General features: G+C 42.4%; 1 protein-coding gene across 1 annotated transcript in view; it reads left to right on the top strand.

The window, feature by feature from the left end:
* The window catches only part of ARG2 (arginase 2), a 38,097-nt gene extending 22,733 nt beyond the window's left edge, over positions 1-15,364 (top strand). Inside the window, exons 3-8 of the mRNA XM_068253328.1 lie at positions 233-410; positions 6,039-6,198; positions 6,848-6,942; positions 8,632-8,736; positions 10,629-10,765; positions 13,335-15,364. Of these exons, the coding sequence (XP_068109429.1) occupies positions 233-410; positions 6,039-6,198; positions 6,848-6,942; positions 8,632-8,736; positions 10,629-10,765; positions 13,335-13,540 (881 nt within the window). The 3' untranslated portion in view covers positions 13,541-15,364. The remainder of the gene's footprint in view (positions 1-232; positions 411-6,038; positions 6,199-6,847; positions 6,943-8,631; positions 8,737-10,628; positions 10,766-13,334) is intronic.
* Positions 15,365-20,579: the final 5,215 nt, after the last annotated feature.

Genomic DNA, 20,579 nt, shown 5'->3' with positions numbered 1-20,579 from the left:
AGGATGACTCAGGTAATTATCAATTGGGCCCCACACGCCATCTCTGGTTTACTTTAAGGTTCAATCAGAGTTGTGTTCAGAGTAAAAGTTCATTTTAGGAGACTTACCAAACGATAATTGCTTATTTTGTAGATTTAACCAGTTTTAAATGATAGTTTATTTCAGATTTTCTTTTCTTTCGCCTGCACACAGTGGTCATTGCCCTGAAACTTGTATTCTGTTATGTTTTTAGGCTGTAATGTATATGATGTCGGAGATCTACACTTTGCCCAAGTTCCTAATGATAAACTCTTCAACAACACTGTTAAATACCCCCGTACAGTTGGCCTTGCATGCCAAGTGTTGGCTGACGAAGTTAATAGAGTCATTGAAGCAGGTCACACCTGTGTAACCCTGGGAGGAGATCACAGGTAAGCCAATTCACAATTATGACAAGTATGCATGCATACCTGCTAACACTACCGGATATACCAGGAATGTCTAAACCTTGTATGTCAAAGTCATTGCCGGGGGGGAAGGGGGGGAGAGGGTATTGCTGTATACATGTCTGTGTCAGGGCTGTTTCTAGTTACAATGAGGCCCCCGGGCAAAATTAAAAGAGGGACCCCCACAGACCCCCCCCCCCCAACTAAAAAGGAGGCCTTTTGACGCAGGCAAATTTCACCCGAGGGCCTCTGACCCTGCTGCCATTGCCACAGATCACTCCAACTAAGCTGTGCTCCCCCGGGCCCCTGCAATCTCTTTGGCAGAGTAGCGTCTCACCTGTCCCATGCTGCCAGGTCATGAAGGAGAGGTGACCCTGCAAGGATGAAGTTGTGGAGTGCATGGAGCCAAGGACTGACAGAGGAGCACACCTACCGGGACAAGTGAAACACTAATCTGCCAAAGACATTGCAGTGGCCTTGGGGAGCACAGTTACGTTTGGCTGGGGGGGCACACCTTTAGGGGAGCCTCCAGGCTTTGGGCCGCTGGGCCTCTATGAAAGCGCCTGTGGGCTTTTGAAGCGCTTTGGGCCTGTACCTCTATGGAAGCCCCAGCCTTGGCCACGGTGTGGTGACAGGGTCATATGCATACTCTCTGGCTAGTGATGTACTTCCTGCTGGGCAGGAAATTCATCACTAGGATTCCCATTGTTCCGCCCATGCACAGCGCTCCTGTCATCCACACTTACTGCTTCGCCCATTGACTTGCATTACCGCATAACCCGTGCGGCAGATACGGATCATGCGGTAACTCGCTGCAGCAATGATTTGGATATATCCGGTGCACTGCACCTCATCGTGTGAAGTGTGCAAGTCTCCATAGACTTACATGACCCTCACGGCAGGGAAGCGTAACTCGGAGCGATGCAGCGCACAAGTGGCCTCAAAGTTAAAGGAAGATTTCACTTTTTACAACGTAAATTCCAATAAAACTTACCTTTTGCATTTTTACATGTAGGTATCCTTGAGGTATATATACACTAAAGGCATGAGGAAAAATAGGCACCAGGTAATATCAATAGTAGAATATCTGTAATTTTACCAATATTCTACTATATACACTAATTTCACCGATATTCTACTATGTCCGATAGTAGAATAGCGATAATATACTGATATTCTACTGACACTCTGTACCCTAATTCTAACACTAACCCTCCCTTATCTATGCCTAATCATAACTTTCCCCCACCTACTCCTAACACTTACCTCCCACTATGGATTCTTAAAGCAAGCCTGAACTGAAAATTAAAAGTCAAAATAAACATACACACGTCATAATTGCATCCCTTGTAGTCTACTCCTCAATTCCTTTCTCCTCTCCCGCGTCCTGCTTGTCCACTGCGATCAATGGAATTCTCCTTCCTCTCCATTTTGAAAATGGCCATTACCCCATATAACAGTTTCCTGGTCAGCTGACTGTTAAACTGTAATATTGCCCACTTGAGCCATAGGGAAAACGGACATTACCTTGCTCATCAGTTCTTTCAGTTATAACTGTCAGCAACTGACATATAACTGACAGCAACTGATATATTTCTGTTCTGACAAAATCTTGTTAGAATTGGAAGGAATCCTCATTGTAAGATTAAAATGGTGAGCTTATGAGAGGAACTGATGTTGAAGGAAGTATGTAATATTCATTTGCAGATACATCATGTGTTTATTTTAAATCATTTTACTTGGTTCAGGTTCCCTTTAACAATACCCCCCCTTAAAAGTGTCCATTAATGATAATCATAATTGCAATCAGAAGGAATCGATAAATGGAATCAAAAACATATTCAATCTGCTCATTTAAGGGTGTAAAAGGTTAGGATGCAGGTTGCAGGCGCAAATGATAAGGGAAGGAGACAGTGGGGGGTAAACATTGTACTCTTTCATTTGGATCTGTCCCTGGTATTTGGTACAGAATAACAGCAAATCAGTAGCAGGAGGAGGAGACTCAGGACAGCAAGTGTTCAGTGCAGTGGGTGATGAAGGCCTTGCAATGATTCCAGAAGTTTCTGGGCATTACTGGATACAATGCCATACGAGTTGTGGCAACATGGCCGTGGTCATGGTAGATTGTCTACACAGACACATAATGGGGTATATTCACTAAACTGCGGTACAAGCTTATATATTATAAGTAGAGAGTAATGCTATATGGTTAAACCTATTACCATGCTCTATGGGCAGCACATTGGGGTAGTGGATAGCACATTTGACTTGCAGCGCTGGTTCTCCAGTTTGAATCCCAGCCAGAACACTATGTGTATAGAGTTTGTATGTTCTCCCGGTATCTGCCTGGGTCTCCTCTGATTTACATACAGAAAGGTCAATTGGCTTCCCCATAAAATTAGCCCAAGACTACGATGGGCATATGACTATGGTAGCAGAGGTATATCTACTTCCAGATTCATGGAAGCAGACTTATCATATCTACTTCCTGATTCATGGAAGCAGACATATCAGACATTTCAAATTGGCTTATCTGCCATCTTTGCCGTGGCAGTTACAACTTGTGATTAACCTTCCTGGTGGTAAGCCCGAGCTGAGCTCGGGCTATGCCGCGCAGGAAGATATCTCAGCCCCTGGTGGGGCGATTTGCCCCATTTAAAGTGCTGTACGCGCAGCTAGCACTTTGCTAGGTGCGCGTACAGCTTGATCACCGCCGCTCTGCGGCGATCGCCCGCACGCAGCGGCAGAAGAGGGCCCTCCCCGCCAGAGCCCTGTGCTGCCCGGACCAATGAGTTCCAGGCAGCGATATGGGCTGGATCGGAGGCGTCTGACGTCAGGACGTCGGCTGACGTGCATGACGTCATTCCGATCGTCGCCATGGTGACAGGAGAAGCCAAACAGGGGAATGCGTTCCCCTGTTTGCTATTGATGCCGGCGACGATCGCAATAAAGGGACACATGCTCCCTCTAGTGGTGTTTCATGTAGCTACCACTCTGGTAGCTTTACATGAAACAAAAATAATAATAAAAGGATTTCTGCCTATTTGGCAGAAAAATTGAACCGCCAGGAGGGTTAACACAAATGAGGGGGAATTAGACGGGCGAAACTCTCTAAATACATACAGGGTGCATTTCTGTATGTTTTGCTTCTGTCCTGTGCAATAGTCCAGGTCCAAACAATACCAGTAGCCTGGCAGTCTTGCTGATCATTCTGGCATCAGAAGTGTCTGAATCACACACCTGAAATAAGCATGCGGCTAATCCAGTCAGATTTTTGTCAGAAACACCGGATCTGCATGCTTGTTCAAGATCTATGGCTAAAAGTATTAGAGGCAGAGGATCAGCCAGAGCATTTGCATTGTTAAATAATTAAGTATGTCAGCCTCCATATCGCTCTCACCTCAGGTTCCCTTTAAAAATCAATGATACGACCATAATCTGAGATCTGCCTTCCATGCTTCAGCACTCTGCATAAGTACTCCTTTTGAAACACAAGCCAAGTGATTACTTGGCATAGTTACTGGCGTCGCTCCCACGCTGCATTCCCTACACAGGACACTTCCAAAAGCCAGTCTTCCCACTCTTCTGTTCTAGAGCTCCATTTATCATATATGCCAGGCAGCTGGTGCTACGCTTTGTATGGGCCAACATATTCGCTGAGCTCAGATTCTTCAGATGCCTGAGCTGTTTCAGCAAAAATAGTTTTTTGAAAAATAATCACTGACTGGCACTCATCTGTTTGTGAAAAGAAAAAAAAAACAAAAAACTAAATCGTGGATTTCTACAAGGGTAATCATTGGGGTATTATTGTTTAAAGGGACCCTGAGCAGAGCTTTAATATGAAAATCGGCACTTACCTGGGGCTTCCTCCAGCACCCCATAGCCCGCGAGGTCCCTTGGTGTCCTCCATGGTCCTGCTGGCAGCCCCATTAGCACGGCAATGTTGATATAGGAACTTGCTAGGGCACGGGCATGGTTGGGGCACAGTGTGTACATTAAAATATGAATACTCACCAAAATAAATCTTCCTTTCTCATAGGCTCTGCCCCATTGTTGTTTCCTTTGTACCCAAGGGAGTGTTCGATCTGTGCATACTCTCCTAGTTCCTTTGCCCTCTCCACATGTCACTTCACTGCTGGCTTGCACCCTTTTTTCAACATGATCACTCCTGCCTTCTTCTGTGGAGCAGAGGATGGGGTGAAGATTTTAGAATGCTCGCAGTCCATGCTTATGTGATGATGCCATCACATGTACACACGTATACAAATTTCAGATGTCAGGAGGCATGGGGGAGTCCCGTTACAAGGTCATTTTAATGGACAGGATCTGCACATCATAGTCATAGGCTGCTATGCACCCTCACTGTCCTGAAGAATACATTCTGTGGGTTGAATCCCACCTTAACACTTCTGTGTAGAGTATTGTGCTATAATGTTAGGGCTGGCTCAGCCAAACTGCTGCCGGCATCTGTCCTCGTCGTTTAATGCTGAGATCAAATGCGCCCCTATCGAGACGCAAGTGTTAATCTGAATGCATTTACCTCCATTGCTGGCAATTGCGTATACATCGTGGTCGATTGAAATTCCTGAAATGCTGCTAGTAGCTTTCAGCGGGTGGTTGCGTACGGCGATTCCATGCCCCCTGTGGGTGCTCCAAATCTGACATGATGACGGAATGATGGAAGCCGATGCTAAAATGGAAACCGATGCATCAGTTTAGCATCAGCTAAATAAGCTGCCGCAGCCGCCCTTAGGCACTTGTGAAAAACTGCTCTAGAGAGCAAAAGATTAATAATCCCTAGAGTTTGAAAAATGTCTTGTTTCATTAGGGGCAGAAAGCCTTTGAGATGAAATGAAAAACTGAAAATTATGCCATGCAAAATTAATGTCCCTTTTAGTGATCCTTGGGCATTTTTTTTGAAGTTTGTTTTACTGAAACTGGTAAGGTCCCCTTCCGAGAATGCTTACAAATCACTGGAACATGCAGCCTGTCAAAGAGGTGTTTTGACAGGTGATGATGACAAATGATCAGAGGGGAAAACATCTCTCAAGTTCAGGAATTTAGTGCTGGTTGGATGGGAAGGGAGTGGGGCATAGCAACCAATGACTGTGAATGGAACAGCTAATTTTAGAATAAGCTTTCAAAAGGTGAATACTGTGACAAGAAAGACAAAATTCAAAGTCAGTCTCATCCATATTAAAAGAGACATATTTGTCATATAGTTTAACCACACGGTGACACCCTAGACGACAACTATTCCTCTTTTGGATGTAAATCCTGCTGTCCCTCTTTCTCCTTCTAATGTCCTTTTTGTCCTACGCAAAGATGGCATAAATTAATGTACTGTATTAACCTGCTAAAACGTAGTTGTATTGTGCTAAATGTACTATCCAATCTCTAAATGATTGCCATGCTTGAAAGGACTAGTGTGATCTGAAGATTGAAAATATGTCCTTTGTCCATACTCTAAAATCCACCCCCAAATTGAGGGAGGCCGGGTACCACGTCACAAGGGTTATGCTCACTACACTAAGCACACAAAGACAATGAAGTACTGCATGTCTTCCGATATCTTTGCATCATATTTATCTTGAGCTACTTTCTGTCTTTTAGCTTGGCACTTGGCACTATAAGTGGTCATGCCCAACAGTTATCGGACCTGTGTGTAATTTGGGTTGATGCACATGCGGACATAAACACTCCACTGACGACCTCATCTGGAAATCTTCATGGTCAACCAGTATCATTTCTACTGAAAGAACTCCAGGACAAGGTAAGGCTGATACAGGAAAAAAAAGTTCTTTTTTGTTTACATTTAACATCCATCAAGGGGAATTTACCAAGATTGGTTGAAGAACAATGGAGAAATATAAGTGGAGGTTTTACCTATATTCCCAGTCTGCCTACATGAACTGCTTTCATTTCATAATGTAGACCATAAAACCAATATGGCAGCCACCAGCATTAAGCAGTTAATTGTCGTCTTGAAGTTACACCTCATCAGAGGGGATTTTACGGACAGTGAGGCTTTATTCAGCCAGATCGTTTTCCAACAAACATGATTTCTACGTTTACCTGATACAATATAACCAATTTTAACTGATCCAACTTAACTTGGATTCTAAAAAAGGGGCTACAAGTAGGTGGCCACAAATTTTGAGTAAATCCAGATTTCCCTGACCACAATCACACAACAACTAGCTCATGAAACTTTCTGTCTGTGGTCTGCAATAAACCAGTTGAAGACCGCAGACACCTGATGGTGGACAGTTCTTTTCTATAGTGGTCAAATTGGCCAGTCATTGGTTAATCAAAATTGTGTGTGTGTATGTGTGTACACACATAAGGTGTTTACCACATGAAAAGGGTACATCTGCATCACTCATTACTAATGTGTTTTTTTTTTTTGTTTTTTTTTAAAGGTACCTCCAATTCCTGGATTTTCTTGGATAAAACCATCCTTATCTACACTGGATATTGTCTACATTGGGTTGCGTGATCTTGATCCAGCTGAACAGTGAGTTGATGAAAAAATTATTTTTGGCATAAATTTAATTCCAAACACACTATTTGCTTCAAAAGCAAACACAGGGGTTCATTTCAATAGGATTACAATATTTTGAGTATGAATTACCACTGGTTACTACAGTTTACTGAATGATTGATTTACTATGGTAGCGTGAGATTTATTTCACTTGTAAGATAATGCAGTGTTGTTATCTCACCACTTGTTATATAACACACATATATACACTGTAGATATATATGTTTTGTTTTTTTTTGTACATTCCTGGCTAAAAAGCATGAGGTCTGGCTGAGAAGGGGTGGATATTGGATTACTATGTTATTGGAGAAATAACAATATAAATCTCTGCCCATTCATTACTGGGCACTCCGGTAGGCAAGCGGGATGACTGTGACATAAGCCATGGCTAAGGGGGAGCATTTGCCAATCCAAGGTATCCTTTTATTGCTGAAAGGCATAGGGCATTGGTAAACCGATCTGGGAAGGGCTGTTTACAAACAACCCCTCGGCTCGGAAAGGGAATACAAATACTGTATACTGTATTTATTTAAGGAATCAAAGTATTTAAAAAAAAACAGAATAATAATTACCATAGATAAAAAAGAATACTGCATAGCTAATCAACGTAGGCTTAAAATCACTGGGAGTGCAGTTCTACATGCAATATAAAGACATACTGTATATAGATCTAGGAAGTGTTTCCGATGCTGAAACCAGGGAAATTACTATAAAAAAGAGTATCTGTAATAATTTACTGCATACTTCTATACATTGTTACAGTGCCTCTTTAAGTGAATTTCCCCCATTAGATTCCTTTTACGTTTATTGGTATTTATATGCCAATCAGGGAGGTGAATATAAGCACGAGGAGATTAAATTGGTACAGATGAGACTAAGCGAATCCTGTTTGCCTGGCCTACTTACAGTATTACATATTCAAATGCTATTGTTTGAGTATTGAGAGTAACAGAGTATTACATACTTTCTGTAGTGCAGCTTTTGGACAGTGATTGCATGATCAATAAGAGTCCATGGCAAGATGCTGGATTTCAGTCTGGACACATGGAAAGGTGTACCTCATTTCTGTGATTATACTGGATAGAGGCACCCAAAAGTAACAGGGATGGATCTAGACCAAGTTGCGCCTGGGGCAAGGTCAGGTTTTGGCGCCTAAACTCCCATTCCCCATCCACATTTTGCCGCCTTTTTAAGAATTCAACAAACTGCGCCTGGGGCAAGAGACCCGCTTGCCCCCCCTCCTAGATCCATCCCTGATTAATAAAATATTTAAAAGCCATTTAATATAAGGCTACGTGTTGGTCTTACCTTTATAGATAACTCTCATGTGTGAAAATTATTTATTCAAAAAGCACAGACTGGACAATGCGTTTCAAGGTCATAAGACCACTTCTTTAGGTCAATAACGAGTGCCTTTCTGTAGATATGTTTAGCTAAGCACACCTTTGCCATTTCTGTGAATAACGTTAGACTTGGAGACTCATCTAAAAGAAAAACTGAAAACTGTCAGCAAGGCTAGTGTTCTATGTCCAGGGCAATGCTGCACTCACAGCACTATCCCTACTAACAATTTTTCCCCATGTATCCTTTAGATTAAACTTTAGCAAAATGTTTGTATATTGCACAGTAGATTTGTAACATAACATTTTTACCTTATTTCAGATTTATCCTGAAAAAATATAATATCACATACTATTCAATGAGGCAAATTGATCGCATTGGAATACAAAAAGTTATGGAAAGAACATTTGAGCAGCTATTGGGAAGGTATGTTATTTAAAAACTGACTATACTGAATAAAATTCATGTGAAATATAAGGTTATTAGAAGTCACCATAAAAATGTATAATGTTGTAGTCCATATACAATAGCCAGCTTAATGGTAAAATGTACCCGTTACTGCACACTTAAATGTTACCTGTAGCCACATACGGTACTCTCCTTAGAAGAGGAAAGGCTCTGGATTGTATAGAACTTTCCCGGCCCTCTCTTGGTCTTCTTGTTCTCCCCAGGCCTACAAATTTCCAGCCAGCCACGTCTTTGGGTCTTTGGGTCTTGTCGGAAGGCTTCAGAAGTACTTGGGTCTCCAAGTACGTCCAAAGAGCAGCTCCGTATTGTGCACGCGTGCGTCCATGCTCGCACATTTGCAGTACACAGCTGCTTGTCTTTGGAAGTACTTGGAGACTAGAGTACTTCCGAGGAGGCGTACATTTTAAAACAATGCGTGGTAATTTGGGTGCAGCGTAAAAAAAAAGGTTAAGGGACCATTTTATTGTGGTAGTAGAATATCGGTATATTTACCAATTCTACAACTTAATTAATAATATAGTGAAATATTGGTAATGTGTGCTGATATTTCACTATGACCTAACCTTTCCCTACTCTCGCACAGAACCCTACCCCCGGGCAACTAATAACCCCCCTGGGCAACTAATGACCCTTCCCTGGGCAACCAAAAAATCCCCCCCAAGCAACTAATACATTTTCCCCCCAGGGCAACTAATAACCCCCTGCATCTAACCTTAAACCCCCAGCCCCCCCCCCCCAACCCCAACCCCCTGCATCTAACCTTAAACCCCCAGCCACCCCAACAGAAAATGGTATTTGGGCCACCGCTATGCAAACTATGGCTACCAGTTCACATAGCGGGTGACCTCAGCGCCTGCTATTTAGTGTGCGCCCATTTGTGCCACACTTTCATTAGCTGCTCAGCCGAGCAGACCCGAAGCCTTCACGGTGCATGGTGGAACAGGGGGACACAGAGCTGACTCTAAGGGATCCAGAGCCTTCACTCTTATAAGCTGAGTATATAAGAAGCAACGGACCGCAATAGGTGTGAAATTCTTCATAGACTTTCATTGCTTTTGCTGCCTCTTGCAGGTTAAACCTGGGTTGTGATTCCCTATTTTACCACAAATGTAAAAAGGGGCCTGAAACAAAGACAGGAAAAGGATGTTTTTTAAAACTTTTATTTTAAGAAAACATAGATTGAATAGTAACTATTATCAAGCTAGTTCTGCCTTTTCCAGGTATAATGTTTATATCATATTTTACTTAGACATGTAGTTAGATAAGTTCATACAGAGCAAAATATGACAGGTGATGCTTCGGTGAATTTATTCATTTCACAACCTTCAATTCTAATAGCGTGAAAATATCCCAGCGTGAAAATATCCCAGGCATAAGTGTGAATAAGCTGCACTTTGTTGCAAATGGTGACACTACGGCCTTCCCCCTTCTCCACTGGAAATAAAATCCACTGTGAATGTGGTATATTACACAGTGCAGAGCATGGACCACAGCTTCATAAATAAGATAGCAGCATTCAGGGGCTTAACTAGAGGGGAGCAGTTCCTGCGCTCGCAGGCGGGCCCAGAGCTGTAAGGGGGCCCCAACAACTACTTCACTCCCCCACCGATAAATGGGTCCATTCTTCAGATCTGGTGTTTTTGTGGCTACACTTGTTATGGGTGTAAAGATTATGTTGGCCACTAGGCTGTGAGGACTACCGAGGGAAAGGATCTGAACATTGGGGTGGCCCATCAAAAGTTTGCAGGGGGTCCCCATGATTTCTAGTTACACCATTGGCTGTATCTCAGCTTATGTTAGCATTTCTTGCGTTGTGATGTTTTTATGGATCTGTGGTTTCTTCTCCACAGGAGACAGAGAGCCATTCATTTAAGTTTTGACATTGATGCATTTGACCCATCCTTGGCACCAGCTACTGGAACGCCAGTAATTGGAGGATTAACGTATAGGGAAGGAATCTATATAACAGAAGAAATACATAACACAGGTAAGTCTCACTGAAATAAAAACTGAAAAATAATGTTATATAAAAAGCTATACTAATGTAAGAGTAACGCCAAAGAGCAAAGATTCAGAGTTGAAGATGTAGTGAAAATGTGAATGAAGCAATTATTGGCAGTTAGCCATGCCCTTTGGGTCTAATTGGGTTTTATAGATAGTATGTTACCAATGTACTACTATGTTAGGGGAGGAGATAGTAGAATATTAGTAATGTTATCGATATTCTACTATCAGCTTCTTCCGGATCCCAAATTAACACTTGCCTTAATTCCATGTACGGCACTCAGATGCCAGTATAGAAGATCATTTTGGGGAGTTGTCATCCACACCATAAACAACCACTTCTGACTCCAGCTTAAACAGTTAAAAGTCTCTATTGCACCATTTTGCATGTCCCATCCTTCCCCTCCCCCACCTCCTGCTATCCCCACATTTGTGATAGAGCTGCTGCCACCTGTAATGCTATTGTATGTACTGTGCACACCTCTAAAAAAAAATCCATCAATGATAAAGTCCCCAGCTCACACCTGCTATACAGCTGTACCCATCCTGCCACCCATGATTACACTGTAATGCAGGTGCCCTGTACTGTGTCCTCCTACTCATCACACCAAGCTTTACTCATGCAATCCTCCTGAAGCCATTCCCCACTTGAACAATGCAGCTGGTCTCCTGCATGGCTTTTCCATTTATCCAGCACTGTACAAAGAAACCATGTCTTTCTGTTTCACCAATATCATTGGCATGGTTCTATGCTAACAGCTCCACCAGCTGCAGCCTTGTGGGAGGGAGTGACATCTGTAAACAGGGCAGGCATGAAACCAGGCAGCAGGACCAGCACAAGGAATTGTCTATAGTGGTAGACATCATATTGTTGTCAGCTTCACTGTACTTTTGGGTTTTGACAATCCTCATCAGCCATACAGTACAACCTTGGGAGTACACAGAGGTCTTCTAGACTAAGGATGCCCACTCCTGTCCTCCAGTACCACCAAAAGTACTTGTTTGGTAACAAACCGCAAATATTGACAGGTGGGGTAAACAGTGTTGCAGTAGAGCTGATTAACTACCTCTGTGAATTTCCACAAAACATGCACTGTTGGTGGTACCTGAGGACAGGGTTGGGAAGCCCTGCTCTAGAGCCTAGGTTCTCAACAAATGAGCCCATATGCAATTCACTTTTTCACCTGAGTTTTCTCCTAGGTGGTATTTTCACGACTTGTAAATAAAATACCTTTTACACCACCAGCAAACAAACAAACAAATACTCAAAATTATTTTGATAGTACTTTTTCACCTACTTTTGGGTACTTTTTCTATTGCAAAGTGCTAAAAAGTTCATTTAAATTGAAGTTAAAAAATTATCTCCTAGGAGAAAACACAGGAGAAAAATTGAATTGCATATGTCCCATGGTACGTGTACCGTGGGGGGATCTTTAGTTGGGCTCCGGGGGTACTTGAAATTTGTCATAGTCAATCTATTATAAGTTTTGAGATAAAAAAAAATTATAAACCATATACTGTATAAATTAACCTGAATATATATTTATAGTAAACAAAAACATCAAGGACATTTTTGAAAAGCATTAATACGTAATTATGAAGTACTCCTAAGCAATATGTACAGTAGGTGCCAATTTGCACTTGAGACTATGTTACTCACAACAGGGGGTACTTGGCCAATATAGTCATTAATAAAGGTCTACACGCTGTAATAATGTTGAGGAACACAACAGGAGAAAGAAAATCCTGCACTTTGCAGTTTAATGGTATAATGTTGAGGAGCACTGTTCTTGAATGCTGCAGACCAATACAGTAAGAGCCATTTCCTGGCTTAGGGCTGTTTCCGTGACGATTGTACTGTGCTTGCCGGTGATTGGCTAAGCAATAGTGCAGTATTTTCTTATGACAGCATTTACACTGCAGCGTTGTGATTGCAAAAACACTGCATGTGGTATATTGGGACTGATCACGTTGTAATTCTCATTCCTGGAACAAAATTGAAAAACAAAATCAGTTGGAAATATCAACAAAAAAATTGCAAAATTTTTGGGTGTGAAATAGGCCTTACAGCAGTGTGGTTACCATTGGCTTGCATTACAATGTACGAGCAATTAAGCATACACATACTGCATCATATATATCGGGCAGCACGGTGGCGTAGTGGTTAGCACTCTCGCCTTGCAGCGCTGGGTCCCCGGTTCGTATCCCAGCCAGGGCAACATCTGCAAAGAGTTTGTATGTTCTCTCCGTGTCTGCGTGGGTTTCCTCCGGGCAGTCCGGTTTCCTCCCACATTCCAAAAACATACGGATACGTTAATTGGCTTCCTCCTAAAATTGGCCCTAGACTACAGTACTTACACTACATAATATAGACATATGGCAATGGTAGGGATTAGATTGTGAGCTCCTTTGAGGGACAGTTAGTGAGAGACAAGATATATATATATACACTGTACAGCGCTGCGTAATATGTCGGCGCTATATAAATACTAAATAATAATAATATATACCCATATTACTTGCTCAATATTTTGTTTTGATGACATTTTCAGGAATGCTGTCGGCCCTGGATTTGGTAGAAGTCAATCCTGCTCTCGGAGTGTCCTCTGATGATGTAAAGGCGACAAGCAGCCTAGCAGTAGACGTCATAGCTTCATGCCTAGGCCAAACAAGAGAATGCGCTCAAAGGGGAATAGTGGAGCTTCCCACACCTGCTACGGCATTTGTAAGAGAAAATGAGGAGCAACTACGGATTTAAAGAAAAAATGGACACGCCTGCTACTGTGCATTCCAAAGATCGCAAAAAGCACAGCACTTATGAATGTAGATGAAACTTTTTTTTCACAACCCTGGTCATAGATTGGCCAGATAGAAAACTAATTGCATAAGTGTGTGGAACCACTAAATATAAATGAATAACACAAATAGCAAAGCAACATGAGCAAATAATGACCATGTGTAAGCTCTAATGGTAGACTTTCACATTGGGGTTAATCTTCTAAATTTGTCCTCAGCTGGAGAACATACGTGATCCTGAAGCTTCTTCCCTATTATGAGGCAAAAATATGTAGTGTTCTTCCAGGTCACACCAGAACACGTAGGGTTTATGGAAAGGTCAGAAAATCAGTGGCTGTCACAGCAGTGAGAATATTTTTCTCAAGAATCTATTTACAGTAGGTTGCCCTCCCCCCCACACACACTATGCCTATTCCCACCTTCTGTGACAGATTGCCTTGGGGAGGAGATGCAGGGAGAGGGAAAACTCTATTTTCTCTTCCTAGCAAAACAAGCTTTGTTGTGGAATTGGAAGCAAGGACAGGCATTGGCAGCAAGCACTTATTTGTGGGTATTACCACTTTCCTCCACTCCTTATGCCCTGTAGGTGATTTGAGTTATACTATGTATACATTATTATTTGTCCATAATGATTGTTCCTCATTGCTTTTACTGAAGGTTTTTACTGCACAGCCTGCTTTGTTCTATGTAAAGGGGAGGATAAGCAAGAGGAGTCCTGTGGCAGCAATTACCACAGTGATGAGCCAAAGAAAGCTTTCCAACCGCCAATAGACTACAGAATTCCTGTACACACTCTGGTCAACAACAATTTGTTTCAGTAATGTCTTTACTGTACACTATATGCATCTCTCTTTTGGGCAGTTCATAGTAATGTACAATGAGCTAAATTCCATTTATTACCTACTCTGGCACCCCCCACATTAACTCCTCTCTTACCGATTGTCAGTAGAAATGTAGAAATATGAAGCAGACAGAAAAATTCACTAACCTCACAGCAGTCCTTACTATATTCTCACATGATTCAGGCAAGAATTGCAGACTTTAGCCATAATAACAGACACTTTAAAAAAATGTGGGCCAGGTTTACTGGATCACTATTCTTTCCACTGTTTTCCAGTGTTCTCCTGTCTCAGTGAATAAACCCCTTTGTGTGAGGTACAATAGCGATCTCGTTCACTTCTGAAAGCTTGTGTTTTCTGAATATGGCTGCAATAGCTGAAATAATTTTTAGCTTTCTGTTTTTAAGAATACCAGAGATGAAAGTAAAACTAAAAACGGGGGAGCAGGAATGTGTATGAAGTAGTCCTCATGCCCACCACTTCCCCATTCTCCTCCTTCCACCCTCCTTTTCTGCACTAATGACCCCCGCAGCCACTTCTTGGTCGGTCGGGTCGGCATTAGTGTGGAGGTGCTGGCCCGGCTGCGTCAGTCCTTGATTGCGATCGTGGCCTGGAGCGCTCTGTGCCTCTAGTATGCGCTCCCGGACGTGTGATCAGGGACGCATGCAAATGCACAACCCAGAAGATCACAAAGTGGTTGTGGCTCCTCTGTCCCCTCTTTCTGAGAAAATGCCCCATTTTCTCAGAAAAAGAGGGGACAGAGGAGTATAGGAGACCGGTTGGCAGAAGAACTATTTCATACACATGCCTGCTCCCCCGTTTTTAGTTTTTCTTTCAGCTCTAGTATCCTTTACGTTGTACAAAGAATTTAGCACTTTTGTTATCTTATACTTTCTCATGTATTAAAAATGTTTCTTACCCTCTTTATTAAAGTAGAATTAAAAAGAGTGGATTTTTTTTTATTTGGAGTCTGGGAATACTGTACATAATTAAGAGGTGGCAAGAAACCCAATTGTGAAATGCTCAGGTATGCAGACTTTACCTCTGGGTCCAAATTACTGAGTTCTCCAACAATAGCTGTAATCATTCCATCATGGGAAAAAAAAGACACAAAGGCCCAGTTATAAGATCTTCAGAAGTAAAGAGTGTAAGCAGTGGTCATATCAAGTATCTTGGAGCAAATTGCTGGAACGGAAGAGCAACAAATGTCATCCCATATTGACATATTTGAAAAACACTAACGCTAAAAGTGCAAATGTGGATATTGCCCGTAGTCCTTTAACAAAGACTCTATAGTGGTGTGCCATATGTAGCGGAGTAGAGTTTTTTTTAACTGTGATTTGAGTATAAAAGGAAGTTTGGGAAACTGGGCGCTAAACATTTTGCTCTGAAAAGGAGGTGACTATTTCAGATCACACAACACCGTAGCTTCACAATTTTTGAGTTCAGCTACATTCACAGTAGCAAAGCAGGTAATTTGGGCAAAGTCATATTTTGCCCAATGTGTAATTTGGATGCTGACAATAGCTAAAGCCCAAATTAAGTTAAGGAGGGACGATGTAGGGTTCTCAGTAGTGGCTAATTTTGGCAAAACCAGAAAAAAGGGCACAGGAGCCCTACTAGAAAAAACAGCACTGCCATAGGTGCCTAATGTAAAAGCTGCAATTTGCAGCAAAGGAGGGAAGTTTGGGTGCACAGTGGAGCCCGCCATCAGGCGCCTACATTTACCTTCCTTACAAGGTAAAATTCAGCACCAGGAGGTGTCTGATTAACCACAAATACTAAATTTCCGCGCCAAATACCATCAATGGGCCCCGGGGGCTTGTGGAAATGCAAATTGCAGTATGGCATAATGGGCACTCCAATGTAATACCATCATTGGAAAATGGAATTTTCCAGTGCATGCGCAGTAAAGACTGTGCTTGTCATGCTATCATGTGTTCTTATCAGCCAATAGCAGGCGATGGGTTGCAGAGTGGCCTACTGAGCAAGCCCTAAGTGGCTGCAGCACTTAAACACTTGAGTCTGACAGTAGAAAAGCACTATACAAATGTTAGGATTATTACAATTCAGCTTTGGCTGAATGACAAATTTGAGTGTTTACAGAGGCCACTATCCAGCGACTGTATAGTGTACTGGTTAAGGGCTCTGCCTCTGACACAGGAGACCAGGGTTCAAATATCAGCTATTCCTGTTCAGTAAGCCAGCACTCATTCAGTAAGGAGATCGTGGGCAAGACTCCCTAACACTGCCACTGCCTACTAGTGGCTGTAGCTCTGGTGCTTTAAGTCCACCAAGAGAAAAGCATGATATAAATGCTCTGTCTTGTCTTGAGTGTTCAGCATGAACATATCTATGTGCTTATCTTAGGTAGGTTACTTTGGGTCAGGTGTACTTTAAAGTGAGTCTGAAGTGTATGAAAAAACAAACAAACAGTCATCTAAGGAGAGGGAAGGCTCTGGGTCCTATAGAGCCTTCCCGTTCCTCCTACCAATGGGTCAGAGACTTCTCACTTCTGCTGAGAGGCTTCGGCAATCTTTGGGAGCCCCAGTGCTCCTGAAGATGGCCGCTCCATACTGCGCATGCGGGAGCATGCATACTTGAGCATATGCAGTATGCAGCAGCCATCTTCAGGAGCACTCTGGCTCCCGAAGAGAGCCGAAGCCTCCCGCAGCGGCAAAAGTGAACAGTCTTCAACCCATCGCTCGGAGGCTGCTAACGGGGCTGGGACCATAGAAGGAATGGGAAGGCTCTTTAGGACTAAGCCTTTTCCTTAGGTGAGTATCTGTTTTTTAAACTACGCATCAGACTCTCTTTAAAGTGATTTGTTTTACTAATCACCATGTGCATTAACGTTACTTTTGTATGTTTTCAATAAATTCTCCTTTCTCTTGGGACTCAGCAGTAAACCTTTCTGGTCTTTGTATTTCCGACCACTGATACAAATTTATTAAAACGTGTATTGATTTAGTGGCACTGCATCAAAGCTAATGGACTCAGCAGAACCTGCCAGCTTGATCAAAAACACACCTTCTGAAAGAACCAAGTTTATTTATAAATATATATTGTTTCTTTATACTGCAGTTATTTCAGTCATTGATTGAAGCAGGCTGGAAAAAAACAAGAACAGCAGCTTTTGAGAACAATCCTTGTCTATTTACCTGACAACAGATCACATACTAAAAGAAAAGTTGGAAATAGGGAAATCTGTAGGCTGCAATCACGGACCTCTCTGTGAAAAGGACAGGTTCCTGGCTGTAATATTGAGCTTTTACTACACATGGGATTCTCATTTTACGTGTTTAATTTACCATATGTACTCAAATGCAAGCCAAGATTCTTTGGCCCCAAAATAACACCATATATTGCAGTGAGACTCGACTAATGTTGAGAAAAAGACAATTCCTTCAGTGCAGATTCATACACTGTATGACTTATTTTTAACTTGCTACAAGGGGCAACATGGTGGTATAGTGGTTAGCGCTCTTGTGTGGGTTTCCTCTGGGCACTCCGGTTTCCTCCCCCAACTGGCCCTACACCATGACACATACACTACACGATATAGACATATGACTATGGTAGGGATTACATTGTGAGCCCCTCTGAGGGACAGTTAAGTGACATGACTATGTACAGTGCTGTGAAGATGTATAAAATGCTATATAAAATACTAAAAAAATAATCATAAAAAAGGAGCTTAATGCACGAAGCAGTGGTAAAATTGTGCTTTGGTAGTGCTTGGTAATTTTTCGGTAGTAGCACTGGGGGAGGGCGTTAACCCCTACTGTTAGTGCCAATACGTGCGCACAGCAATGTCACCACTGCTTTGTGCGTCATGCTCAATATGAGATATAAGAGTGTGCACATTTGTTGCACTCAATAGATAAGACCAGGTGTGAAAAATAAGAACCAATGAGGGATGGCTAGCGCCATGCAAATAATTTTGATCTGGTGGAAATTGTTATGCTAATTTTATATAAATGTATGCAGGTTGAAACCAGACCAGTGGCATGAAGCTGCTGCACGTTTTGATTGATACATTTTCAAGCTGCATACATTTACGCCATAAAGTTAGCACACATTCTGAATCAATTTGGAATTATTAGCATTTGGCTCGGTGACATGAGATGCAAAAAGTCCCGGCCTACTTGGAAATTTTATGCAGTATGGAACTGGGCCAAAAATATTGCTAAAAAATAGTTAATTTGAGTAGTCTAATAGTAGTCTAATATTCCAAGCCACATACAATCTGCATGCAAGCCAAAATTATTTGCATCCCTATTCATAAAATATTATAGCCAGAGGATTAGCATGAAAGCCAGGTAACTAGGATTACCCAAAAGACAGTAGAGATGGTCAAGTTATTCTCAAAATTATCCGAGCAGATTTAAAAATAAAAATTATCCAATGAACCGCTCCCTAAGAGGAGTTGGTAAACTGTGTGCACTGTGGGGGATAAAGCAGGCATTTACTTACCTGGGCGGGGGGGGGGGGCTGCTCTGTAGCCCCCCTTGCCTATTAGGATGCCTCTGTCTCCCCCATACCACAGAGCTGCAGGTTCCTGCTGGTTATTTGTATGTCCCCAGCCATGCAATGCATGTTACAGATGTAATCACATCAATGGGCACTACATCTCCTGGCATACATCAGGCAACCAGAGACATTGTTATTATTTAATATATTTCGCATTTATAACACCAACATCTTTGGCAGCCCGGTACAGAGTACATAGTCTTGTCACTTAACTGTCCCTCCGAGGGACTCACAATGTAATCCCTACCATAGTCTAGGGATTAGGAGGAAGTCAAGTAGTTTAACGATATCGTTTTGGAGATGCGAGAGGAATCTGAAGTGCCTGGAGGAAACCCAGGCAGACGTGGGAGGAGAACATACAAACTTTGTGCAGAGAGTGCCCTGGCTAGGATTCAAACCAGGGACCCAGCGTGAACCTGCAGCTCTGTGGCATGGGGGAGAGAAGATTGAGGCTTCCAAATAGACAATGGTACAGTATCCAAGTCGTAAGGATTGCACAGAAATCGGTGAGCAGCAGATGGTGCTGGAACCCAGAGGCATGAATATCAAGAAGTCGCGAAGAAGGTTCCGCACACAGACTGTATGAGGAAATATGAATTTTTATTTTCCCATCACAAACACAAAGACGGCATCTAACTGTTCGATCATTTCGGAGCCAAACCAATTGTGAAGGCATAGGGCAGACAAGAAAGTACATTTCTTGTCTGACTTATGCCTTGACAAAGGGGACTGGATTGGCAATGAAACTATAGTTGGTGATAACGGGCAGATGCTGTAAGTGTGCGTAACCTACTTCACAACTTCCAAATAGACAAGGGTGGCTACAGAGCAGCCGTCCTGGTAAGTAAAGGCCTGTTTTATCCCCCACAGTCCACAGACTTAAACTTCATTTTTTTAGGATTTCCATAAATTGTAGCGAATACATTTTTTTTATGTCCTTAAAGGGGCACTTAAGCCAGGAATAAAATATCAGTTTTACTTGCCTGGGGTGTCTACCAGCCCCCTGCAGCCATCCCGTGCCTCGCAGTCACTCACAGATCCTCCGGTCCCCCATCGCCAGCTAGTTTCGTTTTTGCTGACAGGCCCTTACAGGGAGTCGGTGGGCTTTCTGCGCCTGCGTAGGCCTGGCCACATGTATCCTTCTTCATGTTTCCGTCCTCAATAGCATACTATTGCGGACAAGACTGCAAAGAAAAATACGCGTGGCCAGGCCTGTTGGGCCTGTCAGCGAAAACCAAACTAGCTGGTGGGACCAGAGGCGCTCCGTGAGTGTCTGTGAGGGCACAGGATAGCTGCAGGGTTATGGTAGAAGCCCCAGAAAAGCAAAACTGATTTTTTATTCCTGGCTTAAGTGTCCCTTTTAAGATCATCATGCTGTGGCTAATCTTTTAGAGCAGAGAGGAAATTCTGAGTTCAGTGGCAGTTCAAGGAAAAATCTGTACTCCAAAGTAGTAACAGTATTTATCTTATTACAGGTTTTTTTGTAAGCAACAGAACCCAAAGACATACATAAATATTCAAAGGAAAAAAAAATCTCCGATTTAATGCAGAACATTGATTAACTGTTAAAACTCAGTTATCATAAATGATTCATTCCAAGAAACAAGAAAACAGTAATACCAATACTGG

The sequence above is a fragment of the Hyperolius riggenbachi genome, chromosome 9 (genome assembly GCF_040937935.1).
Source record: "Hyperolius riggenbachi isolate aHypRig1 chromosome 9, aHypRig1.pri, whole genome shotgun sequence".
In the NCBI taxonomy this organism is placed as follows: Eukaryota; Metazoa; Chordata; class Amphibia; order Anura; family Hyperoliidae; genus Hyperolius; species Hyperolius riggenbachi.
The sequence above is the reverse complement of the archived record's forward strand: the minus strand, read 5'-3'. Positions and strand labels throughout refer to the sequence as shown.